The 26,631-nt window shown below is 33.3% G+C and overlaps 4 protein-coding genes and 2 long non-coding RNA genes across 14 annotated transcripts; 5 read left to right on the top strand and 1 right to left on the bottom strand.

Moving 5' to 3' along the window:
* The first annotated feature begins 930 nt into the window (after window positions 1–930).
* Window positions 931–2,662, top strand: LOC145040681 (uncharacterized). The gene is made up of 2 exons (XM_078988589.1): window positions 931–1,327; window positions 1,455–2,662. Exons 1-2 carry the CDS (start codon window positions 931–933, stop codon window positions 2,660–2,662), a joined length of 1,605 nt encoding a protein of 534 aa, XP_078844715.1.
* Window positions 2,663–2,894: 232 nt separating this feature from the next.
* On the top strand, window positions 2,895–3,614 carry LOC145040680 (uncharacterized). The gene is made up of 2 exons (XM_078988588.1): window positions 2,895–3,050; window positions 3,126–3,614. Exons 1-2 carry the CDS (start codon window positions 2,895–2,897, stop codon window positions 3,612–3,614), a joined length of 645 nt encoding a protein of 214 aa, XP_078844714.1.
* Window positions 3,615–3,620: 6 nt separating this feature from the next.
* Window positions 3,621–4,373, top strand: LOC145040679 (uncharacterized). Its single transcript, XM_078988587.1, has one exon. It carries the CDS (start codon window positions 3,621–3,623, stop codon window positions 4,371–4,373), a length of 753 nt encoding a protein of 250 aa, XP_078844713.1.
* Window positions 4,374–6,026: 1,653 nt separating this feature from the next.
* Window positions 6,027–12,050, top strand: LOC145043644 (cyclin-C1-1-like). 7 transcript variants are annotated; one of them, XM_078992361.1, is made up of 11 exons: window positions 6,032–6,817; window positions 6,925–7,049; window positions 7,978–8,022; window positions 8,111–8,258; window positions 8,869–8,952; window positions 9,076–9,112; window positions 9,305–9,376; window positions 10,150–10,261; window positions 10,346–10,552; window positions 10,698–10,755; window positions 10,827–11,205. In XM_078992361.1, the coding sequence occupies exons 3-6, from the start codon at window positions 7,997–7,999 to the stop codon at window positions 9,097–9,099; spliced, it is 282 nt and encodes a 93-aa protein (XP_078848487.1). In that variant the 5' UTR covers window positions 6,032–6,817; window positions 6,925–7,049; window positions 7,978–7,996; the 3' UTR covers window positions 9,100–9,112; window positions 9,305–9,376; window positions 10,150–10,261; window positions 10,346–10,552; window positions 10,698–10,755; window positions 10,827–11,205. The 7 variants fall into 7 exon arrangements, 4 of the variants coding, with proteins under 4 accessions (XP_078848486.1, XP_078848487.1, XP_078848485.1 ...); XR_013681092.1 differs by adding an exon at window positions 11,687–12,050 and having other exon boundaries at window positions 6,028–6,817; window positions 9,076–10,261; window positions 10,827–10,971; XR_013681090.1 differs by adding an exon at window positions 11,687–12,050 and having other exon boundaries at window positions 6,028–6,817; window positions 9,076–10,261; window positions 10,827–11,159.
* On the bottom strand, window positions 11,940–15,007 carry LOC145043645 (uncharacterized). 2 transcript variants are annotated; one of them, XR_013681094.1, is made up of 4 exons: window positions 14,615–15,007; window positions 14,336–14,525; window positions 13,246–13,554; window positions 11,940–12,396 (listed from the first exon to the last, which is right to left on the bottom strand). It is a non-coding gene; the product is annotated as an uncharacterized LOC145043645 (long non-coding RNA). The 2 variants fall into 2 exon arrangements; XR_013681093.1 differs by having other exon boundaries at window positions 14,816–15,006.
* Window positions 15,008–15,595: 588 nt separating this feature from the next.
* On the top strand, window positions 15,596–18,249 carry LOC145043643 (uncharacterized). Of its 2 annotated transcripts, XR_013681088.1 has the most exons (6): window positions 15,598–16,143; window positions 16,738–16,792; window positions 17,014–17,550; window positions 17,634–17,788; window positions 17,870–17,939; window positions 18,015–18,249. It is a non-coding gene; the product is annotated as an uncharacterized LOC145043643 (long non-coding RNA). The 2 variants fall into 2 exon arrangements; XR_013681087.1 differs by having other exon boundaries at window positions 15,596–16,143; window positions 16,738–17,550.
* The last annotated feature ends 8,382 nt before the right edge of the window (window positions 18,250–26,631 follow it).

Below are 26,631 nucleotides of genomic sequence, written 5' to 3'. Positions count from 1 at the left end.
TAAAAGAACCACCGCAAAGTTACAAACAATTTTATCATGCAGTAGATTCTAAAAGCAAATACTTCATGAAAAACATCCGTCGTTACAATTCAATGTTTTCATTTACGTCGATGGGTGGGAAAGTTGATTCATCAATTAATAGAGGAAACGCACCATACATATTCAGGCTTAGCGGTCAAAATTATCATAGCATCGGAAGTCTTCTCCCTTCAAATGGATGTCAACCAAGGTTTTCTCAGTTGTACATATATGATACCGAAAATGAAACCTCAAATTGACAGAAATGTTTATGGTATATATTTAGTTATACTCTTACTTTCTATTATCACTTTAACAATATTAATTTTATATAACTGCTGTATATATTAAAATAATTTTATTTACAGGGGAAGCAATCATCCTTCTACATCAACTGATGATTCAACTAATCTTCAAATTATAGAAGATTTGAAGCTTATGTTGGATTCAAATAACGAGTTGGTCAAGTGTTATAGGATGGTTAGAGACGTTTTTAATTCAAATCCTCATGCTGATCTAAAGTTATGAATTATTGGAAAAAGACAGCATGATGGAAGTACCTACAACCTACCAACTGCTTCTGAGGTCGCTACTTTAATTGTAGGAGACATTGGTGATTTTGTTGATAACAGAGACATCGTTGTTCAAACTTCGTCTGGATCTTTATGCCGTATCAGTGAATTACATCCTTCTTACCTTGCTCTACAGTATCCTCTACTATTTCCATATGGTGATGATGGTTATAGAGTTGACATCCCCCATAGAGGTGTTACGTCTTCGAGCAATAGCAAGCGTCCAAACACTACAATGAGGGAATTTTTTGCTTAAAGGATTCAAGACAGGGATAATTATTTCTCATTGATTTTGAATTCAAGAAGGCTTTTTCAAGAGTTTTTGGTAGATGGTTATACAATGATTGAAAGCGAGAGGTTATATTACGTACGAAAGAAACAAAAAGTTCTTCGATGTGAATCTTATGAGAATTTACGTAACTTTCAACATCAGGGGAATAAGAACATTTCAGAATTTGGCCAACGTGTTATATTACCTTCTTCTTTTACTGGTGGTGCACGTTACATGATGCAAAACTACTTAGACGCCATGTCTCTTTGTAAGTGGTTTGGATATCCTGATTTTTTCATAACCTTTACGTGCAATCCAAAATGGCCCGAAGTTCGAAGATTTCTTAAGGACACTACGCTTAATCCAGAGGATAGACCTGATATCCTATATAGGTTATTTAAGATCAAACTTGATGCGTTGATTAAAGACCTACGCGAGAATTCAGTATTTGGCATGGTTAAAGCAGGTATTTAAATTTATTTATTCATAGTAACCATATTATATTATAATGTTGTGTTTTATTTAAAATATAGTTATATTACATACATTATTTAATTTTTTTATTACAAATTTGTTTATTTCGATATATGCAGTTGTGTATACAATTGAGTTTCAAAAGCGCGGGTTACCTCACAGTCATATTTGTCTATTCATGCAACCTGATTACAAGCTTCCTACCGTGGAACACATTCATCAATTTATTTCAGCTAAGATTCCAAGTATTCACCAAGATCCTGCTTTGTATTCACTTGTGAAGGAGTTTATGATACATGGTCCATGTGGTGCTCAAAATGTCAATTGCCCTTGCATGGTGGATAACAAATGCTCTAAAAACTTCCCAAAGAATTTCTCTGAACATACTTCAATTGATGAGAATGGTTTTCCTATATATAGGAGAAAAAACGATGGATCGTTTGTAGAAAAATCTGGTGTCCAGTTAGATAACCGAAATGTTGTTCCATACAACAAATATCTGTTGAAAAGATACCAAGCACACATAAATGTTGAATGGTGCAATCAGGGATCTTCTATCAAGTATTTATTCAAATATATTAATAAAGGCCCGGATAGAGCTACTGTTAATTTTGTACAAAATAACAATGGTTCTGATAAAGATGATACAGTCGATGAGATAAAAGAATACTATGACTGTAGATATCTTTCTGCATATGAAGCATCTTGGCGAATTTATGGATACGATGTTCATTACAGACATCCTTCAGTGATGAGACTTCCTTTTCATCTACCTAATCAACAACAAGTTGTCTATGGTGCAGATGATGATATCGATGATGTTCTTAACCAGCCTTCAGTTGCTTCGTCGATGTTCACATCTTGGATGGAGTGCAACAAAGTTTACAAACAAGCAAAAGAACTAACTTATGTTGAATTTCCAACTAAGTTTGTTTGGAAGCTTGATTTAAAGACTTGGAAGCCTAGGGAGGTCGGATATTCAATTGGCAGAATTCATTCAGTGTCACCTAATCTTGGCGAAGCATATTTCTTAAGAATTCTTTTAAACAAAGTGAAAGGACCAAAATCATTTGAAGAAATCCGCATGGTTAATGGTGAAATATGTCCTTCATTTAGAGATGCATGTTATGCTCTCGGCCTCTTAGATGATGATAAAGAATACATCGAAGCTATTAAGGAGGCAAGTCAGTCTGGATCCGGTTATTACTTACGTTTCTTATTCGCCACCATGTTATTATCTCACAGCTTGTCTAGCCCGGATGTTGTGTGGAAAATACATGGGAATACTTGTCGGATGGAATTCTTTACAATCAACAACAAAGATTAAAATCTCCAGGTACTATAATATTCTTTACTTATTTATTAAAATACATTTTTAAATCAATATACAATATTAATTTATTGAAAAGAACACATTTGTTTATATATTTATTGGTTAATATTATACCAATTTTCTTTCAATTTTATCACTTAATGAAGATCAAATTAAGAACCTGACTTTGTTTGAGATTGAACAAATTTTACTTCATAACAATTCAAGTCTCAAAAATTTTACAAGGATGCCTTTGGCCGATGCTGATTCTGTATCCTCTTCAAACAATCGTCTTATTAGCGAGGAGCTAGATTATGACATACCAAATTTAAAGAATGAGTTTGATCAGCTTTCTATTGCATTAACATCTGAGCAACAAAACATTTTTGATGATATAATGACTGTAATAAACAATAATTAAGGAGGTGTTTTCTTTGTCTACGGTTATGGTGGAACGGGTAAAACCTATATTTGGAAGACATTATCGACCGCAGTTAGATGTAATGCTAAAATTGTTTTAAATGTTGCTTCGAGTGGGATTGCTTCTTTATTATTAACCGGTGGCAGGACAACACATTCAAGGTTTATAATTCCTTTGGTTCTTACTGAGGTTTCTATTTGTTCCATATCACCAGATAGTGAACTTGCCAGTCTATTACGAAAAACCTCATTAATCATTTGGGATGAAGCACCCATGATTCACAAGCATGCATTTGAAGCTTTAGATCGAACTTTGAAAGATATATTCAAGTGTCATAATCCTAGAAACGAAACTTTGCCATTTGGAGGGAAAGTAATTGTTTTTGGAGGAGATTTTAGACAAATTCTGCCTGTTATTCCAGGTGGTAGTAGACAAGACATTGTTAATGCTTCATTAAGTTCATCATATTTATGGCAAAAATGCAAAGTCTATCAACCTACCAAGAATATGAGGCTAACTGTTGGAAGTGATACATATGCTTTTTAACAGACAATGGATTTTGCAAAATGGCTTTTGGATATAAGAGAAGGGAAACTTGGTGGTTTTAATGATGGCGAAGCGATTATTGATATTCCGGACGATCTTCTGATTAATGATCCTGAGGATCCTATAGGTTCGTTAATCGAGTTTGTATATCCTTCAATTCTTGAAGCTTCTAGCAATCCAGAATACTTTCAAGAAAAAGCAATACTTGCTCCAAAAAATGAAGTTGTCGAAAAAATAAATGATCGTTTGCGTGCATTATTTCCAGGAGATGAAGTTGAATATCTAAGTTCAGATAAACTGTGTGAATTTGAGTTTGTCCATGATCACTTTGATGCCAATTTATACTCACCTGATGTTTTAAATGGTCTTAAAGTCTCAGGTCTGCCTAATCATAAGTTAGTTTTGAAAGTCGGGGCTCCAGTTATGTTACTAAGAAACATTGATAAAAAAAATGGCTTATGTAATGGCACTAGACTACAGGTGATATCTTTGGGAAAACGTGTTATTGAGGCAGTTATCATAACTGGAAGTAATATTGGAAATCGGACATTTATCCCAAGAATGACCTTAACACCATCTGAAACAAAAATCCCATTCAAATTCCAAAGAAGACAATTTCCATTAGCTGTTTGTTTTGCAATGACAATTAACAAGAGCCAAGGACAGTCCTTATCTAAGGTTGGTTTGTTTTTGAAAGATCCGGTTTTTACACATGGTCAATTATATGTTGCCCTATCTAGAGTTCAAAGTAGAGAATGATTAAAATTGTTAATTTTAGATAAGGATGGTAAACTTACAAATAAAACTTCTAATGTTGTTTATAAAGAAGTTTTTAGAAATTTGTAAGTTGTTTGTAAAATTTTATTCCTCATAACATGTTTTCTTCTTATTATTAATAAAGATTTTGTTAATTTTTCTTTTATAATTTCTTATTTTTTATAATATACGTTTATTTTAACAACTTAAAGTTTTGATTTATTTACCAATTTTAATTTACTTCACTTATTGGGGTTGTTTTATTTTTACAATAAATTTAATATATCATTATATTATATCGTAACGTTTTTTTTTCACAAATAAAAACTATATAACATATATTGAAAATTAATTTCACATACTTATTTGAATCAATGATTTTAATTTTACATAACTACATAAAATAAGTATTTATTAATAATTTAATTATATGATTTGATTAATAATTACGATATTTTAGTATGAAAATAAAATTAATTTCGCACCCGTGGTTCCCACGGGTTATAAACTAGTATATATATATATATATATATATATATATATATATATATATATATATATATATATATATATATATATATATAGGACTAGGATCAAATGTGAATTACAATTATTGTATGAATGTATGACTAATTCATATGCATTGGATTAAATAAAATGAAAGGTTGTAATCTTAGGTTACATGATATTAACATGGGATTGCATGTGCCATATAATTATCCTTTATTAAATGATATTTAATTAAGAGAGATACAAATGGAAAATACTACATTATAGGCCACTAATTTAAAGTAAATAATAAAAAAATCAAATAATGAAATATCCAAATTAATATTTAAAAAATTAAAGCAGTTATAAAAAAACCACCAATTAAATGTATATGTTCCTCAAAAGTTTATACAACATGTTATGATAAATATTCTTAAAGAATATGATATTTATATGTATATGATATGGATATTCTTGAAAAATTCAGATAAATGAGTCTTGAAAGAATATCCATTCTATAAAAAAGAGGGAAACATATTCTCTAATAATATATATTCTCTAGGAATACATATTCTATAAAAATACATATATCCTTATGCAAAAATATGTATTATCTGAGAATAAGTGAGAGTTTATGATTTTTTAATGAATTTTAATTCTTATTTTGAGTTTTCAACCAATTACAAAGTGAAAAGTATAATATTTTCGTTATAAGTATCAATACAATTTCACAAAACACATAGCATTCTACGAGAATATGAGTATCACATAATCTGATTCTTCATAAATTAAATTTATTTAAAAATAATTCTACATATTCCTATTTATTCATTAAAAATCAGTAAACCTTTTTGAAAGAAATAATAGTGATTCTTTGAGAATAGAAGAAATAAGATACATTCTTGAAGAATAACAGGAATTCCTTAAAGAAATAACATACATTCTTGAAAGAATAAAAAAACTTCAAAGAGATAAGCTACATTCTCTGGAGAATAACAAAACATTATTGCAGGATAGAAAGCATAAGTAATTAAATCAAGTTCAAAAGTATAAACCTTAATCTCTAAATATTACTAAAACAAAACCTTAAATTCTTCATTAAAGAAACATCAACCCTTGATTGTATTTCCCTCCTTTCACTTAGGATCATTTTGCTGACATCCTAACCCAGCATAATACACGCGCCTCCCGAATAAAACTTCCTTCTTACGGTTCTTTCCTTCGTTCTTTTGTTTTCTCTCTAAACAATCAACACAATCTCAGCTCCCCTGAAACTCAATAGATATGAACCCTAACCCCTTCCTTCTCCTTCCTGCTGCCGATATGCATAACCCCATCGTTCCCGATTCCCCATCAACTCTCCGCGTCGACCATTTGTCGTTCAGCACCAAAACAAAAGGCATTGGTTACACGACTTGTTAAAGAGGAAACCAGAAAGACGACATTGGCAATCGGCGATGGAGCTAACGATGTCGGAATGATTCAAGAAGCCGACATCGGAATCGGAATCAGTGGAGTTGAGGGAATGCAGGCGATTATGTCGAGCGACATCTCAATTGCTCAATTCCGGTTTTTGGAACAATTGCTATTAGTCCATGGACATTGGTCTTACCGAATAATTTCTTCAATGTTAAAAATTCTGTAAAAAAAAAATCCCCAAATTTGATGCACAAGGGTCACCGGTCACGCGTTGATGTGAATTCATTGAGGAAGATCCATGGGTACCGTTGCATTTTACAGGATGCCACACCGCTTCATTTTGGACTCCCTGTATCCACCCACAAACATAGTTACCCTCTGCATTATCTGCCGATTCTCATTTTCTAATCGCAATTATTCGTCGACAGTTTCATCGGTTTGTAATTCATTCATCTCCCTTCTCTTGCATCACCAATTTGCGATCGTCGAAACCCTAATCTTCCATCATCAACAATTAACAACCGTCAGTTACAATAAAGGTGGGTTTTATTATATCATGTTTAGGCTGTTTTTTTTACATTATTTTCTCTACTTCTGGGTTTGCCATGTGATTATGTTTTGTTCGTCTCTTTCATTTATATCGCAGGCAGTTCCTGTTGTGTTTTTGTAAACTTCATGTATTCACATCACCAAAAGATGTATATATTGATGGTATTTTTCGGAAATTGAAGAGGCGTTTGAGTTTTTTGCGTAATCAAAGTCACCGTCAAGGTAAAAAAATCACTGTAAATGGTGTCTCTTCTTTCTGACATATATTTCTTGATCTTTGTCAAAACTCAGAACTTTCTGTAGAAGTGTAGATTATCTATAGTTTCTTGTTGTTTCAGTTTCTGAATTGGTGGTCCTAGAATTTGTTTCTTTTATCATTACCATGTATTTGTGCAAAATAAACTTATTTCAAACCCAATTAAACTCCAATTTACAATTACCTGCATTCAGTTTCAACCATTGTTAAGTCTGCTCATATACATTAATGGAGTCGGTGCGACTTAGTATGAATGCTTTCTTGTTTTTCGTTTTTATATATTTATCTGTTGCTGCCAAAAATCATTAAAATAATAATAATAATAATAAATAAGAATCACATTAGACAGTTTCACATTATTTGAATAATATCTATTCTAACAACCACCCTTTTTTCATATATGATCTTAGGGTTTTATTATAGAAAACTGCTACGTGTGTAGTTATTTGAAAGGAGTCAATGATTTGGTATTAAGTTTTTTCTTGAAGAGAAATGAGAAATCTTACATTTGATTTGAATGTGAACTGTACAATTTCGACAATTATGCTTGTAATTGGTAGAACCCTCATCTATACTTTTGAATTAACTATTTTATGTGCCTTGTTTTCTGAATATTAATTTTGGATCTTTTAACAATTTATCTCTTTCAGAAACTTTCCTCAAGAAAATTATATTTTTGGTGTTTTTAAAGTTTGAAGCTTTGGAGGCATGAAAATTATATTTTTTTGCTCCTTTCCTATTTATTGCTAATTATAAAGGATGTCCCTGTGGAAAATTGGCCAAAATTTAACAGTCCTGAAGTGTTGGTGACTCAATAAGACCTCATTTTTTTTGTCTTTTTTATATAGTGTATAAATGATGTTTAAAATATATTTTGAGTTTTGTCTTAAACAGATTGGTTCAAGATGTTGGGATGAGTGATGCAACTCAGTTGACTTGGTATTCACTTTTTGTTGAACATTTTGCTTTGAAGTTTGACCATCTTTACATCAATCTTGATCTTTTTTTTTATGAAATTGTTGATCAGGGGACTTGTGAATGACATGTATAAGATGGATCTAATTCTGGTGCATTCACCACATCTGATTGGATTAGCCTGTATTTATGTAGCCAGTATGCTCAAGGAGATAGAGAACGATGCTTGGTTTGAAGATCTAAGAGTTGACATGAATATGGTAATTGTTTTGAATTGTGAACATAATCGGAATCGGTTTTTTGAGTTCAGTAACATAAGAAAGAAGTTATTTGTCATCATTATGAGCAATGGTAGAAACAAATCTTTCATGCTTTAAAAAACCTACCTCTCGATTCATTTAATTTGTGTTAGGATTCGAATCACATGCAAAAATTAGAGTTATTTTTATTCTCTTCTTTAAACGTACATATCCATTTAAAGCCCCAACACCCAAGACCCTCCACCAATGTTTATCCTCCTATAAGAAGCTTACAACTGTGGACAAAAAAAAAGATGAAGCATTGGAGTTATCTGAATTCTGACATACAAATTCAGATAAATGTATGTCTCTCATGCTATGTTTCTAATGAGTAAGGGGCAATACAACTTTCTTATGAGACTTATATGCTCTGTATGTGTGGCTTTTAACATACAAATTCAAATAAATTTATCTTCTCTCAATTATCTTTTCTCATGAACATGTATAGCTAATTTTGCAATTATGTTGAGACCTTAGAAATTTGATTCAGGTTCTTAACTTCTTTATCCTCTCTAATCTCTCACTCATTAACAATGCTATGTAATTTGACTAATTTGAAATCTTTAATTAGAGGGGTGAAGCTAAATTATTGACAAAAGATTGGGAGGGAGCTATTGTTGCTGATATAAAATCTGTTGCAAAAATATCTCCTCGGGTTGGTTAATCTTTTTTTCTGTTTATTTTTTTACATAAAACTTATTTTATTCTTGTCATAGGTTTATACTTTATCAATTTTTCTGTTTAACTATATTTGTTGTTTTTTTGTGTGTGTTTACAGATTTTGGGTGTAGGATTCAAATAAGTCTGCTTCTCTGGTATCTGTCCCTACTTCTTGCTCTGTATGACTGTTGTTTGTCTTGTGTGTGCTCTCTATGTGTGCGTGTGCTGTGTTCCAAAATCAAGAACAACTAATACTACAAAAAAATATCAAGATAAAAATACTAAATTTTTGTTTGCTAACTCATACACTAATCTCCTCCCTTGGGTTCCAAATGTTAACATGACAGGTTGTAGTTATGGTTTGTACCAAAGGCCATTGCTTTTTAGATCTCCTCACATGGTCTAGGAGTTCAATGAAGGTATGTTGACTACATCTTTTTTATGACAATTTTGTCTTTTGGTTTAGTCTCTACTCCTACGCCTCATGCGGTCTTGCCCCTCTCCGATAGTAAGTACCTTACAATTTTAGCTACATTTTCTATCTCATAACGTGCTTAATCTGCTCTCTAGATCTCTTTATCTCATTATTATGTGACTGGAGTGTAAAAATCATTTGCCTTTGTTAGTGTGTCACAATGCCTCTCACACTGTAATTGTCGAATTTGTTAATAATTGTTTTATCTCAATAGAACAATGGATTTTTTTTAAAAAGGAAATCGGATTGCTACTCTATGTTATTATTCATCAACCACAATCGATTTGTTTTATCACTAGCTAATTGTAATTTATTTGTTTTTAAAAAAATTCTAATTGATTCTGTCCCAATTTTTAATTTCATGATTAGAGTAAAGTTAGTGAGAGTGGTTCATCCTGTAAGGTCACTGCCTCAAGTATTAGATAGTGCGCTTGATGCACATGTATGGAATATAAATTACAAGTATCATCACTAATTTAATAAAAAAATGTATTTTAAACGATTTTAATTATAGTTAGGTGTTACTTTGGGGATAACAGTTCTCTTGCCAATGACATCCGAAAATAAATGAAGGTATTAAATAGTAAATTGTTGAAAGCTAAAGATAAAAACACAAAGAGGGAAATCCATAAAAACATAGGATTCTTTCAAAAGAAGAAGGAAAAAGGCAACAACTTGTTGTGACAAATGTAATTAAAAATTCATTTGTCATCCTAGCAACTCTCACAGGTTCATCATCAAGAAAATTAGATGGAATTTCATTTGATTTAGTCATTATTGATGAAGCTGCTTAGGCCTAGAGATTGCTTGTTGGATTGCTCTTTTCAAGGTAATAAAACAAAACTTTTTTTTTAAAATTGGCAACATATTGGATGATTGAAGTAAAAAGGATTTTGTTTTTTTGTTTTTTTAGGGTTCAAGGTGCTTACTTTCAGGGGATCATTTACAACTTCCTCCGACAATTCGAAGTGTTGAAGCTGAAAAAAAAGGATTAGGAAACACTCTTTTTAAACGCCTTGCAGAATTATATGGAGATGATGTCATGTCTATGCTGACTGTGCAATATAGCATGCATGAACTTATAATGACTTGGTCTTCTAAAGAGCTTTACAACAATAAGGTAATTTAATTCTGACATTTTTTTTATTAACCTTATTTATCTATTAATTATATTTGTTATAATAATAATGAGTAATGAAGTAATTAATAATGATAGACTAAAGCTCATGCAAGTCCTGTTTGACATACCCTATATGAGCTTGTAGGTGTTGAGAAGTCTTCTTCTTCCACTGAACCTACTCTTCTTCTCATAGACATTGCAGGGTATGCATATTTGATATTTGATCTAACCTTATAAATTTTATGAATTCTAAAAAAAATAATTATATTTTTAGGTGAGATATGGAAGAAAAGAAGGATGAAGAAGAAAGCATATTGAATGAAGGTGAAGCTGAGATTGCTATAGCACATGCAAGAAGGTTGATTCAAAGTGGTGTACATGCTTCTGATATTGGAGTCATTACCCCTTACTCAGCACAAGTAAAGTAGAATTTCGTTTTGGTTTAATGGAATTAAGGAACGGAATGGAATCATTTATTCCATTGGAATGGAAATAACTTCTTAGATTGTGTTGCTAAGAGTGTTGAGAACAAAGGATGACAAGTTAAAGAAGTCTTTTATTGTTACACTTCAACTTGCATTAACAAAGAGATATATGTTGTTCCAAGGTTTTCAATAGTTCTTTTATATATATTATTATAATGTTCGGTTAAACATTCTTATTTTATATTACTGAATTTGTTTATATCAATGGTTTTAGTTTTGAAATCACCATTAGAGTACAAGACTTTACCAGTTTGGTGTCACTTACGTTATTTGATAGTGATGCAAAGATACTTCTTGAAAAAACTGCGCAAGAGTTGTTTCAAAATTTTAATGAGGTTATCCATATTAACTTCATTTACATAAAACTATTTTTAAATTTTGTGTCTATTTATTTTTATAACCGTTCATTTTTAGTTGGGTAATATGGATATTTATCCATCTGTTTTGAATGTACTTTTGGATAAAAAGTTGGCGTTTAAAATTCAAATTTTGAAGAACAAAGTCGATGGTTATAAAATCTCAAAGTTCATTGTTGATAATACAATCATTGCTCAATTGAAAAAAAAAAAATTAACCTCAAACAAGTAACATATTAATTTATTTCTACATTAATGATGCTCTTTTTGTTTATTGTTTTTATGTTTTACAGTTCTCATCATTGGACTCTAAGATGATTATTGATGATAAAATCAAATGTACTATCTTACCACCATCGAGTCATTTGAGATTGTTACCGTCAACAACTACTTCAGTCAAGCAGCTTATTGAGATTGTTACCACCACCGAATCATTTGAATGGTGTTGCTGCACCTTCCTTGAAGATCCCAAAAATAAAAAAGCTCGAATAAGTTTAAGCCATTCATAATTATTTGACATTTTAGTTTGAAGACTTTTTTTATTAGTTTTTATTGTTTGACAAGTAATTTGCTTTGATTTTGAAGTTTATGTTTGTTTTCATTTGTTTCACATAATTTTTTATTAATTATTAAGCAACATCTATAGACGCTTTCATATTTTTTTGTGTTTCCCCGCGTTTAACGCGGGTTATAATCTAGTAATAATAAAAAAAGGAATAAACAGGTGATTCCAATTGGCACAATATCAAAGTTTTTTTTTTACACTAATAACAAATTAAAGAATCTAGGAAGAAGTAGCAGATGTGTGATTTTCCCTCTTTCCATTCCTTAAAGGCACCAAAAGCAACAGATGTGTGATTTTCCTTCTTTCCTTTTCTTAAAGGCACCAACAAGGGGGATTTAGGTTTTATGCTTTTATCAGTGGTAACAGATTACAAAGGTTACAAAAGGGAATTCCTCCTTCAAATGCAGTCCCACCTTTTAGTGTTTGCTTTAATACAACCTGAAAATGCAATTTCATTAATTACCCCATATTCTATGAGCTTGGTCTCTTTGAAAGGGTAAAACTCAAACAAATTTGTAGATTGCATAATATACATCATCGACTAATAGAAAGTGGACTCAAGGTAGAAAAAAAATTACAAGAAAGTGGACTATGTTTAGGACAATATTACAACTATCTCTTGTGCCTCCCCATTAACAATAGTTAAAGACAATACTCGTACCCATAAACTACATACAATTTCCAACACAAAATCTGAATAAACTCCTTCAATTAAAAAAAAGATCTTATTGCAGGCCATAGAAATTACCATTCTACACCATCTTAATCTCTAGATACATTGTGTCATGTTGGAAGTACAAAGACATTGAGCATGTTAGGGCAAAAAATCAAACAGATAGAATGTTATGAAAAAAAAAACACATCGTTTTCTAAGAATTAAAATGTTCTAAAAAGAACATAAGACCCATCACATTAATTCTAGAGCAAAATCTACACCACAAAAATCAAAATCTATCGAATACAATAACATCAGAAATTGTTAGTCGGCATGAAGAAAAATCAACAACAAAATAAAAGGAAAAAATGACTTGCAAATCACCACATTTTCACATCTCCAATAACGTTGTAATTTTTTACTTCAAACACCTGCCAAGGCTCCAAGATTAACTTATTTGGAATCATTTTTTTTCAAAAGTGAAGTGGGGGACGGTAGAATAATGTTGATTTTAGGGCTTTTATGTGGAACAATAAAAAAAACTTAGGTTTTGATCAAATAGATTACGGATTCATCGTAGATGAAGAAGAGAGAAAGAAAGAAGATGATCGAAAGGTTATGTAAAACCTTACCAGAGGGTATTGGCAGAAGGTGTTGATGGCGAATCTTCGTGGTTGTGAATATGACATTTAGGAGGTGGCATATGGTGGTGATATGTGACTGTAAGTAATTCTGATTTCTGGTAGTGGAATACAGAATCTGATAATTCCATGATGGTATTGTGTGTGTCATTCTTCCTCCATTTCTTCTCATCTGTGTGAATCAATTTTACCCTAAAAGAACCTCCTAAAGCTATACCGGTCTTATAGTTGGTGGCAGGGCCGGTCCATTGTTTTTTACTACCCGGGGCGAGAAAAAAATTTCATGCCCCTGTATATGTACTGTACGATAAATAAAACATATATATAAAAAATTTATAAAGATAAAAATGCAGTAACTTTTATAAACAAACAAAATCTACAAAAATCACGTAAAATGATGTTTTGGTGCATTTTATGAATCAAAAAATCTTTTATTTTAGAATAGTCAATATTTTTAAAAAAGTCACTTTCAATACTTAAAATTGATAATACATTCAATCATTTTAGTCATCGTACTTCAAATATATGATTTCAAAAGTTTCAAATTTTAGCACATGATGGTTGGTTGTTTTCGAGGAAGCATATTAAAAACTTAACAAATTTAGTTATAAAAGCTAAATAATGAAAGATACAACATAACTATATTTTATGAAATAAGGCCTCTAGAAATTAGATCTTTGATTAGAAATGATCTTTAGCAACAAAATCATAAATATAGATCTTCTTTCACATAACATAAACAATAACACAAAAGTTTAGAAATAATATTTAGACAACAAATATTGAACATAAACATATTTCAAAATTAAACTCACCAAAATCTAAAATCTGGTTACTAATAGTATATATACAAATTTGATTGCTGAAACAATAGAATAATCAAATACAAATCTGATTGCAAAGCTTAAACTAAGAGAAATCAGTAGATAAATCACCCAAATCTGATTTCAGAAACGCTAGAGAAATGAGATACAAAAAAAACAATAACTATAAATCTGAGAGAAGAAATCATATATATAAGAAATAAATAAGATTTCTGAAACAAAACTACATTAAAACAAATTTGGAGATTAAAACCTACCTAAATATGATTTCTGAAATAACAATATCGAGCACAAACACAATTAGAGAAGTCGGATTTGGTTTTCTGAGAAACTGAACAATCAAGTAACCAACTAGTTTCGAATGATTTCAGAAACAAAAATATGATTTCTGAATCATCAAATTTCGAATGAATGATTCAACTCTTTCAGACTTTGAGTAGTTTTTCCCTGTAATGAAGTAGAGAAAAAAAATCAGATGAAGCAGATTTCAGAAAAAAAAAAAAGCCTAAATAAACACAAGTTTCGAATGAACTCACCCAAATAGGATTTCAAAGCAACTAAAAACGAGTCAAACCCAAATCAATGAATAACTAAATCAGAAATTCATAATCGATTTTTGGCGTATCACATTAGCGAAAATCGGACTGGAATCATACCCAAATCAAAATTGCTTTTTGCTATATAATATCGATGTTAACTGCCGATTGGAATGAGAAAAAAGAGAAACTTCTTCTTACTTTTTTTATGGGAGATGTATTCAAGGTAGCATTGATTTCTCCCATCGACTGCAACGCCAACGAGTTTCTAGGCAGATGCGTTTGGTTTCTCTATGAGTTGATGATCGATGGACGACGATTATGCATCTAACGCCTTCCCAGCTTCACGCAATCACGCTGTAAGCCGATAACAAATATGTGGGCTAATGTTTTGGGTAATTATTATATATACTCTGGATTATTTTGATGCCCTTAATAATTTGATGCCTGGGCCTAAGCCCAAGCCGCACATGTATTGGGACGGCCCTGGTTGGTGGTTTCGAAATCAAATAACTTGTTAATCTTAGTTACCATAATTATAGGATAATCATTTAAGTTAATTAATTGATTTATATATTAAGTAACGAATATACCATTATGAAATGATTGGCTAAGAATGTGTCATACATTCACACAATAGTTATATGTTATATATGAACCTAAGTCTCTATATATATATATATATATATATATATATATATATATATATATATATATATATATATATATATACTATCTTATAAAAGAAATCTGACTATTTCTAAAAATAAATTGAATATAATAATATTATATTTTTAAGACGTACAAATCGTTAAACTGATAGTACAAGTAACCAACAATAAAATAATATTAAATTTAAAGTGTCCAAACATTTTAGCCTAAGATACAAACAGCAAAAGCTTGTATACTCTTTTCCATAAGAATACATTTCCGGATAAGAATTCACAAATCATAAAACTAGGTCTTCATCCTAAAATTAATACCATAAAATCTGGGATTCAAAACTTTGAATTTTGAATTCACATCTCTTCTAAACTATATGATGACTCTACCATTCCCATCACGTCCACATTCTTTCTTATTTAAAAACTTGAAACCTAGAATATGCTACTCACCCCTCTCACAGACGCCAACCACTCTCCATAACCAGTTAGAATGTACAACATCCTCCCAAATACTTTCACATTCGTTAACCACTTTCAATCTCTTTGCTTCATCTAATCATCTCTTTCTTTTACAAATTGTAGTCGCACCATCGACCATTTCTCTCTTTCTACACACCTCCTAAACGCCACCACCACAACCACCATCCCTTACCCTCTTCCTCTTCCTATCAGTCACTGTAACACTAGATGTTTTCGCCCCTTCTCCTTCCCACGATACAACAATGCCACCACTGTTATTCATTTTTGACACCATCACCATCACTCTCTCCATTTACTACCACGGCCATTGATCGCCACCAACGCCGCATCATCTGCTTTCACTCACCATCAAAATGGTCCCTCGCCAAAGTCGCCCTTTAACAGGTAAATTGTTTGATTTTTCCTCCGTGGCTACACCACCACACCAACACCTACAACCATCGATGTCTTAAGGTTATTTTTATCCCTTTTGATTCCCATCTTGATTTCCCTTGCCCTCTCTCAAAGTTAATTCCCATCTTGATTTCCGTTTCTCTTTATTTCCCCTCTCTTAAAAACCCTAATCTGTTCACCACAATCGTTTCAGAGTCACCACCTTTACTGACCTTCACCACTACAGTTCATCCTATCAGATTGTTTAGAGGAATACCGGTGTCGCTAACCCTTCTTCAAATTCTTCGGTTCATAACATGGAAGATACAATTCTACGTATAGACTTGTATTTCGAATTTTGAATTAGCATTTTCGATTTGTGATTTATTAATGCCTAATTATAAAGCAACCCAATCAGTTTTGAAGAATGAGATCATGCTTTGAGTCTCTATTTTAGTTATGTATTTATCTGATACTACTCCTTAACATTTTGATTCATGTGTTCTTTTTCCCCCAAATTTAATTCGTATGATTTTTGTTGTGAATACATATCCAAAACTTGTATCTTTTTAATTGAGTTGGTGTGTGCTTTTCTTTGATTTGTAGGTAGGTTGTAACAGATTAACAGTTAAATGGATGTGTGCTTTTCTTCAATTTGCAGGTAGGTTTCCTACTTTTCTCATATTAGATTTAGTTTTACCATGTTGACATCTGTTCTTTTTAGTGGCTGAGCCTGAACTTGCTCAGATTTTTATTCTCTTCTCGTGTGTAAATGGCCATTTTCTACCATAATTAAGTTGTATCATTTTAAATTTTGGAGCATTCTTTTTGTTTTTTTTCTTACATGTTGGATGTTTATGCAAGATTTTCTATTTATGCAAGATTTATATGTTATGTTGGATTGTGTGTTCAACGTCAAAGGCATTTTATGAAATTGGTTGTTATGGGCATCGGCTGAAGGTATGCAGGCTAAATGTTGTTAAATATAAATAAGGTATTACAGTTAATAAATTTTTATCTTATATACAATTGGCACTTGGTAGGAACAACTAAAACACAAAAAAAGAAAAAAGAAAAAAAAGAAAAAAAAAGAAGGGAAATGAAGAAGGTGAAGATTTAGCTCAGGAAATAGTGAGTAAAGAAATGATTGTTGGTTGCTTTCAAAAAATATGATTCTTAAGTAGGTTGTTCAAGTTTTAAGTTACTGTTTGTGATGATTCTAATACATACGTGTCTCTGTACCATTGAAATGCAATCTTTATGAGACTGAAATTACTAGGCCACAACTGCCCAGTCCATTTCAAGTAATATAGCCTTTATGTCTCCCTTGATGAAGCCAAATCGAAATCTTTGTTTACTTTTGTCTTGAAGCTGAATCAATTCATCCTTCCTAACCGCTTGTGCTTTGGTTTAATGGAGGTAATTTTGGTTATCTTTTCTTTATTCAATTCCTATGCACTTTTATTTATAACAAATGAAGCATTTTGTTTCACTTTTTGCAGGACCCGGTTTTTCATCTTTGTCTTCTTGTGTTGGAGAAGGGATTTTATTGAGCATGGTCCTTTTAAACCAAGTGGGAGTGTTTTGATTATTAACTACATAGAAGAATAACCGAGGTCATGGTAGAGAGGGGGTTAATTTTATTTGATATTAAATGGTAATTTTACTTATTAGTGTATCTTTGATGCTTAAGTTTTATTTTCAAAGGGTTCTCTTATCCTTTTTTGTACTCTCAAAGGAAATATAATCATTTCAAGGGAAAAGTACATGAAGGAGATGCCAGCATTCCAGGATAAAGGGCATACATAGTAAGTTATATTTCATTCTATCTTAACGACAAAAGCCAGATTATAACGAGATAAGTGGATATTTCCATGAAATAGAGTGTGGCATCAAATGAAGGGAAGTGAAGTTGAACTCAAAGATGTCAGACTGTTCAACCCTTTCCAAGGTTTACTGAACTTCACAGTGCTTGGATAACTGAAACCGGGTGTTCCACTGACGGTCTATCTTCAATTTGTCTTGATGTAAAAGATTTCACCCGATCAAGATTTATGCATGATAATTGCTATAATTACATTGGAAAATAATTTTATATCTGTGTAAGTGTGCGTATAACATTAGTTTTACTTTTTCAATGATCATCTAGGTCACTGCTCTGCAAAATTAAAAAAAAAAAAAATTAGGTCATATATTTGTTTAATTGAGGATTTTTTGGTCATAAGTTTTTGTTAAATTCAAATAAAAGGTGTGAATAGTGGAAATTGAAAAGTAATGTTTTTCTTGACTCTTTAATACTTTAGTTTGGCACCTGCTGTTTAATGTACACACATCCAGTGGAGTGAAACAAATTTGTTATTGCAATATTTGTTTTACATTCAATTTGTTCGTTCAAAGGTCAAAGACTTATGTGCTCCGTCGCTCCATATTTTGACTTATCTTTGTATATTTTTTGTTATATGTTATAATTAAATGGTGTTTCTCAAATGCTCGTATGGTCTTTAAATGATGTTTCTAAAATGCTCGTATTGTCTTATTATTTATATCTAAAAGTCTAATGTTATTTGACAACAAACAAACCTAACATTGTTGTACATGTCACTGTATCACAACTTAATTTGTTTTTTCTTTTAAGTTCATCTATTTCATGAATGTTTTGATTAATAACAATAATTCAGAATTTCTCGAAACATATAAAAAATAGTAAAATGAGGTAAAGTCTAAGTAGTTTATTTCACATAATAAAAATTAAAAAATTGAACATATTTATATTATAATAGCATTTTTCAATAAGTATTAATCAAATATAAAGTCAGGCAAAATGATGGTTGTTAACTGTGTGAAAAAAAGTTAACCGTAACCGAACCGAAATAACAATATACAATTATTGATTGAAACAAATTATTTGCCGCCGCCGCTTTGTGTGGGTATATATATATATATATATATATATATATATATATATATATATATATATATATATATATATATATGGAAAAATGAATATACCCTTAAGGGAATATAAGCTTAGGTACCCAAACTCACCACAATATGTCGTTTTGTTTGATATATTTATTATAATGTTCTTCAACTTCAATCCTTAATTTGATTTACTTTCAAGATTTTCAAAATTTCATTATTATCTTCCTCTTACATCAAATCTTTTTTACGAACATCAATTAGGCTATATATATTCTAGTTGAAAATGAAAATTATGTAAGAGGAAAATAAATATGAAATTTATAAAAATATTTGAATGAAATCAAATTAGAAGTTGAATTATAAGAACATTAGACAATTACAATCTATATATATGATACAAAACGACGTGGTATGGTGAGTTTGTATACCTAAGCTTATATACCATTAAGGGTATATTCACTTTTCCTATATATATATATATATATATATATATATATATATATATATATATATATATATATATAATACCAGCTCATTAAAATCAAATGACCTAGCTCTCATTATTGGTATATAAACTATTTATTAACGACTTCACCAAAAGACGTTGAACGATTTTAATTTATTTTAACAAAGTACGTATAAAAATCCAGTTAAGTAAAAGGAAAGCGCGAGTGACTTTCCTTGGTAAGATCGAAGTCCGTGGGTCAAAGAGGCATCCCGTACGCGGAGTGCTCCGACTATAGAGGAATAAATAACGGAGGAGAAGGGAAACAAATAAACTAAAAATCTTCGCAATCATGGCGAGGCTTAGAGGTCGACGAGGAGTGAGAAATAAGAGTATCCGAATTTCAACTGACGCCGACGAAGGTCTTCAAAAGATCGACAACAGCAGCCATGACCTGAATCTTCAAGCTTTTGATGTTCACGAAGGCGAAATTTTTTCTGCAGATGCTAGTGGTGAAACAGTTAACAGATCGTCCACCCAAGAGGATGCTCAAATGATCGTTGACTTCCTCGAAAGCATTGCGGTTGATGATGATGACGGTGGTATAGAAATGGAAAAAGAGGTGTTAACTTTTCCTCCCAGCTGGGATGATCTACTTTTAGATCCGAGCTTCGAAAACCCATATTTTGTTAATGGTGCTGGGGATAAAGATGACCACGATGTTAAAAATGAAGATATGAACGTAAGCTACGGCTTTGTTGATCAAGGTATTCGTATAAGAACGAGAATATCAAATTCTGGATTCAATGGAGTTCCTCAAAGTTCTGGATTCAGTGGATTTGCAACAAGACGATTACGTATGCAGTATAAAGACTTCAACAGGAGCTTTGTTGGTGAGGATTCCAAAAACAAAGAGTTTGGGCGTGAAACAAATAGACTGGATTACTTTAGTGTCGCTGCTTTTGATGTCTATGGAGACGATCATCTCACTGGGGCTGCTAGTTATGGTGGCGGTGGTGGTAGAAGGGATGGTGGCATAGTGTTAGCCCCGGAACAGGAGAGAGGTGGTGCCACTGACGTTGCAGGTGAAGCGGTAGTCCAAAGATTGGAGCAGGAAAGGGGTGACGGTGGTGATAGTGGCGGTAGAAGGGGTCGTCGTTTAATGATGGGGACGAGATTGGAGGAAGAAAGAGGTAGTGCCACTGCCGGAGCAGGTGGTGGTGATCGGACTCGAGAGATTCCTGGTGGGATTTTTGGTAATAGTGGTGGTGATGGTGGTGAAGTGATAGTCAAGAGATTGAAGCAGGAGAGGGCAACGGTGGCTGTGCCGGTGGTGGTGGTGCAGGCAGTGGCAGTGATAATGATGGTGATGGTGATGGTGATAACGATGGTATTGGTGATGGTGAAAAAGGAGGTTTGGTGGTAGGAAGAAGGTGGGAAAGCATAGTGGGCCTTGTGGAAAATAGTTTGAGATAATTGTTTAAGTGTGTTAGGTTTCTGTTTGTTTTCATGCTGTTTAATGATGGATTATTATATTAGACACAGCAACATATATATTGGTTGATTTTTTTAGGGATATTGTGGCTTCTAAACCACCACCAATCGACTTCTATTTTTTGGTTATAGAGGCTATAGAGGCTTAAAAATGCCCAATCAACCACAAAAATGACATTTACTTTTTGGGAAGAACTATGACCTATATCATTATTTTTTAAATGGTATTATTTTAATTGCTTTTAAGTTTTTATAATGGTATTATAAAAACCTTTTTTATATGGCCTTTATGTATAAGACCATTATTATAACACCAAAACACCTTTTTTAAATGGTATTATTTTAATTGCTTTTTAGTTTTTATAATTATTATTTTATATTTTAAAATATTAAAATATGTTTTAATGTATTTTTTTTAGTTTAGTGTGGTTGAAATTAAAATGAATTTTCGTGTTAGTTTTACAAAAAAATGGTGTAATTAGAGTGATTACATTGGAGTTGGTCGAATATGATTATAAGGTGTGATAATAAATGGTACATGGTCACTAAATCCGATTGCCATCAAGAGGGAGGTGCATGGTTTTTTACCGCGAAATTCCACTAGAAATGGCCCGAAAGACCGAAACTGATAAGCAATCTCTTCAAAAACTCTGGGAGTTATGAAAGCATAAGTTTGGATTCTCCTATAACAATAGAAGAGGCCAAGGTTGCTATTTGGAACTATGGCGGTGAAAAAGCACCAGACCCCGACGGTTTCACGTTTAAAGCTCTCAAACATAATTGGGATACCATTAAACATGATGTTTTTTATTTTGTGAGATTTTGAAGCCCATGGATAGATAGCTCGAGGTTGCAATTTCTCGTTTATCATTTGAATACCGAAAATCAAAAAACCACTAGATCTTGGTGACTATCGACCTATTAGGCTCATAGGTTGTCTTTACAATATCATTTGCAAGATTCTAGCATCCAAAGTCAAATCGGTGGTGGGAAGTGTGTGTGCGAAGTACAAACTGCATACAAAAATGAGAGGAATATCCTTGATGGATAGCTAATCATAAATGAAATATATTCATGGGCAAAGAAAGTTATGAAAATGAAACACCCTATTTCAAATCATTTCATAACTCGGGGCTGTGACCCGAAGATCAGTTATCACAAGGCTTAGAGCCTTGGGGGAAAGAGAGATTTAGACCCCTTTTGATGTGGGTAATGTAGATTAGGTAATCCAAGACTTCGGTTGGTGCTTTGGAGCCCATAGGTATAATTGTAAAGTGATAGTCCGGGAATTTTATGAATTTTGTATTTAATTTTGCTAAGTTTTAAGGCAAAGGAGAGTTGGTAAGGTTGTAGAGCTTCTCATTACCTTTCCGTAGATGTAAGGATCGTGAAAATCGGAGTTGAAACGAAGAAGTTATGACCGTTTAGAATTAGAGCAGTTGTGGGTTAAGCCGCGTACGTTGGGCATCCCTGAGTACGCTGGGCGTACGCGATTAGCGCCCAAACCCTATTTTCATGGTTTGAGCCATATTTAAGCTCCTTAACTTCCTCAAACCCATTTCATTCTCAGCATCCATCTCTCCAACACCCTCCCTTGAAACCCTAACCCTATTTTGAGCTTTGTAAATAAAAAAGAATGTGTTTTTAAGTGCTTTGGAGTGTTCTTGGTGTATCGTGGAGAAGAAGGAGCTCATTATAGAAGTGTTGGTTGCATTAGGGCTTGTAGATCCAGACTTTGTTCACCTTGATCTTTTGGTCCATATGACACTTAAAGACCGGATCTTCATTGTTTGGACCATTCTAATGGATAAAGTTGGAAACTTTATCCATTATGAAGCTATTAGGAACCATACAAATGTAATATTGGTCCTTAGTTTTCCTCCATGCATGTTTTAGGGTGTCTTAATAAGTTAAGAAGTTAGGGTTTTTGGTATTGAGCCCTTCCTAGCCATGCAAAGCATAAAGTCGGAAACTTTATGACTTAAGATGTTATTTCGGGACTAGATCTGCCTTTGATTGAAAAGGCTTAATGGAATAAGCTTTCCAAAAGAAGAAGTGAAGTTAACCAGTGTACGTTGCGCGTACATTGGTGTATGCCGCTCTTACGCGATGAAAGGCCCGATTGTGGATCTTAAGTATGCAAGGCGTATAAGCTGAGTACGCTGGTCGTACTCCACTGAGTCAACGCGAATGACTTTTGACCTTTTGAATTTTGACTTTCGACTTGACCTGGACTTTGATTAAGTTGACCTAAGGGTATTTTGAGTATGTTGAGTTGGTTTCTGCGTTTTGGTCATTATTTATTGTAAAGGTGATCGACATAGTTGGTATTTGGAGCAACATATGATTGCAACTTTTTCATCTGACTGTGAGGTGATTCTCCTCACTGTTTCTGTGGGTCGAAGGCACCAATGCCGGTCCACTAGGATCTGTTATGTTAGTTGTCTTTGTGACTCTGGCATGGTATGTTGGACTAGGCCCATTATATGACAGGTTAGGCCCATTTGTATGGGCTAGGCCTATGGATCAGGAAGGGCTAGGCCCAATGTATGTGATGTAGGATGCTAGGTGTCTCTGTGCCTCTTGTATGGTATATCGGGATGGGCATATTGTATGAGGGATAGCCCCATTATGGTGGGTTGGGCCCAATGTAAGCACTAGTACCAATTTTATGTATGGTATGTGGTATTTTGGGGAACTCGGTAAACTTTGTGCTTACAGCTTTTATGGTTATAGTTTCAGGTACTTCCGGTTTGAAAGGGAAGGACCCGACTTTATCGCAGCACATCCACCTAGGGATGAGATTTAGAACCGGAAAACCGGACCGGAACCGGAACCGAACCGGAACCGGACCCGTTAGAACCGGAATATATAGAACCGGGTCCGGTTCCGGGTTTAAAAATTGGCTTTATCCGGGTTCCGGGTAATCCGGGTTTGGGTCCATTGGGTCCGGGTAAACCGGGTCTAAAATCCGGAACCGGTTTTTGGAACCGGAACCACTTTTAGGGCCGGAACCACTTTTTGTGAAACGTTTACAAGATGTATATCTTATTCGTTTCAACTCCAATTGACATACGGTTTTTTCCAACATGTAGTTTAGAGTTTGTACATGATTCTAGACTATAAATTTTTCATTTTTAGTTTTATATTCATTGACTTACAGTCCTCAAAAGTTGAGATACCAAAGCTGAAAGTTTTTAGTTTTTTAGTTTTTTTGTATTCGGTGAAAGTTTTAAAGCATGCATATCTAATTCGTTTGAAGTCGGATTGACATGTGGTTTTTTTTCAACTTCTAGTTTACAGTTTGTGCATGAGTTTAGATTATAATTTTGTCATTTTTGGTTTAACATTCAATGATTTATAGTCCTCCGAAGTCGGGATATCAAAACTGAAAATGTTTTTGTACTTTGTATTATGTGAAAATATTAACACAGGTATATCTCATTCGTTTAAATTCGGATTGACATGCGGGTTTTTCCAGAGTGTATTTTAGACTTTGTACATGATTTTGGACTCTAATTTTGTTAATTGTGGTTTCGTATTCAATAAGTTACAGCCCCCCAAAGTGGAGATATCAATATGAAAATTTTCAAAGTTCAACCCACTAAGTTGTAAGTAATTACCAAAAATTCCGGTTTTTTCGGGTTTTTCCGGTCTAAACCCACTTTATCCGGTTCCAACCTACCCACTTTGATGTTTCCGGGTTTTCCGGTTCTAGACCCACTTTACCCGGAACCATACCCGGAACCGAACCGGAACCGGTTCCTATATACCGGTCCGGTTTCCGGTTCTATAAAATCCCGTTAACCGGTTCCGGGTTTTCCGGGTCCGGGTCCATCGGGTCCGGGTTTGGACCCACTTTCATCCCTACATCCACCCATGTTTCAGCAACTTGATGATTTTGAGATTGTGCTCTGATAATTGTTTTATTATGATATACTTTTGAATGTTTGGAAAAAGATAATTGGTGTTTTCTAGTTGAATTAAAAATGAAAATTTTACCTTATAATTTTTGGGACGTTACAAGTTGGAATCAGAGCCTTGGTTTGAGAAATTCAGACACACTCTCGGGTGTGACTGAACTCAAAATGAGGAGTTGGTAACCTTTTAAACAAAAACACATTTCTAAAAAGATTTTTTTTAAAGAAAAAGGGGGTGTGATGCGTGCAATCGGCTGAGCTCAAGTAAGTGATTCCCAGAATAGCGATACATTGTAACGACGTGATAATTTAAAACAATTTTTCCTTTTACAAACAACATAAAACTCATTTAATATTCTCTAATCTCATGTTCAACAAACGTCATCATAATAAAACATATCCCAAGATCACAAAATACAATCCTCTGCCAATGTGTACAGATCATGCCAGCGCCTTCCCGCGATCCTCGCTAGTGCCTGAAACACATAACACATAACACATAACACTGTAAGCATAAATGCTTAGTGGGTTCCCCAAAATACCCCATACAACAAATATTAGCCACTCGAGGCTATAACTCTATATGACCCTCTAGTCAATATGTCTCAGTGGGACCCTCCAGTCTCATAACTTTGTGGACCCTCGACGTATAGATTGTTTTCCGTACTCCGGGAAGGGAAACAATTGATTTTTCAATCAGCTACCGAGTCGGTATGAGTAGTTTTGCATGGGTTTTGATGAGTAGAGGATGGGGTTTCAGATTGTCGTCAACGCGTTCTCAGTCTTTGACGATTCCTTCGTGCTTAAAATTATGAGTTGGAGTACTTTGAGGTTTCGAGTTGTGTTGGTAAAAGACCAGTGATTGTAGCAAGCTATCGTGAGACTCTGTGATGGTGTATCGGGGTATCCGAGTATGATGACCTAAATTGCTAGGTTATTATGAGGTTTGGGTTTGTCGGATAGCAATTGGAGCATCAACCGACTATATTTTCAGATGTGAGACCATCAGTTAATTGTCGGCTGGCGGCGATTGTACAAAGGTGTAACTGTATTGAGGAAAGTGCCATGTCTACGAGAATTTTCATCAAGAGTAGTGATGCATACTCTAGGCAGGTGTGTGCACCAATCTATGTTAGACTACGGAGCAAGAGTTAGTGAACTCAGTATGGCGATGAATTGATGATGAGATTGTGGGGTGATAAGAGAGCGAGTGGATTCGGGTCGGATTAATCACTTAGGACTGTCAGGGAAAATCATTGGGTGCGCCCACGGCGAGTAAGAGAGTATCGTATGACTGCAGGGATCCGTAGCATGCACGAGTTAGTGAGAGTGTATCGTATGACTGTGGGGAGCCGTAGCATTCAAGAGTCATTGAGAGAGTAACATAAGACGGTAGGGAGCCGTAGCATTTACGAGTTGGTGTGAGAGTAACATAAGACTGCGTGGAGCCGTAGCATTCACGAGTTAGTGAGAAGGAGTATTCTATGACTATGAGAATCGTAGCATTCACTAGTCAGGGTGTGTAACGCCTGTGTTTCTGAGCTTGTCATTAATGTTAATATAATGGTCTAGGTTAACCTTTATAACCCGTTTTGAAATAATAGAAGTGTATTATTTGAGTATTATGTGTTTTGTGCTTAATTGCTTAATTATGTGATTTGGTTAATTAAGAATAAAAATAAGCGTCAAAATTTAAGTGTAAAAATAAACTTGATATCT

This window comes from Lactuca saligna, chromosome 4, assembly GCF_052625555.1.
Source record: "Lactuca saligna cultivar CGN05327 chromosome 4, ASM5262555v1, whole genome shotgun sequence".
Classification (NCBI taxonomy): domain Eukaryota; kingdom Viridiplantae; phylum Streptophyta; class Magnoliopsida; order Asterales; family Asteraceae; genus Lactuca; species Lactuca saligna.
This window is presented reverse-complemented; position numbering and strand designations above follow the sequence as displayed.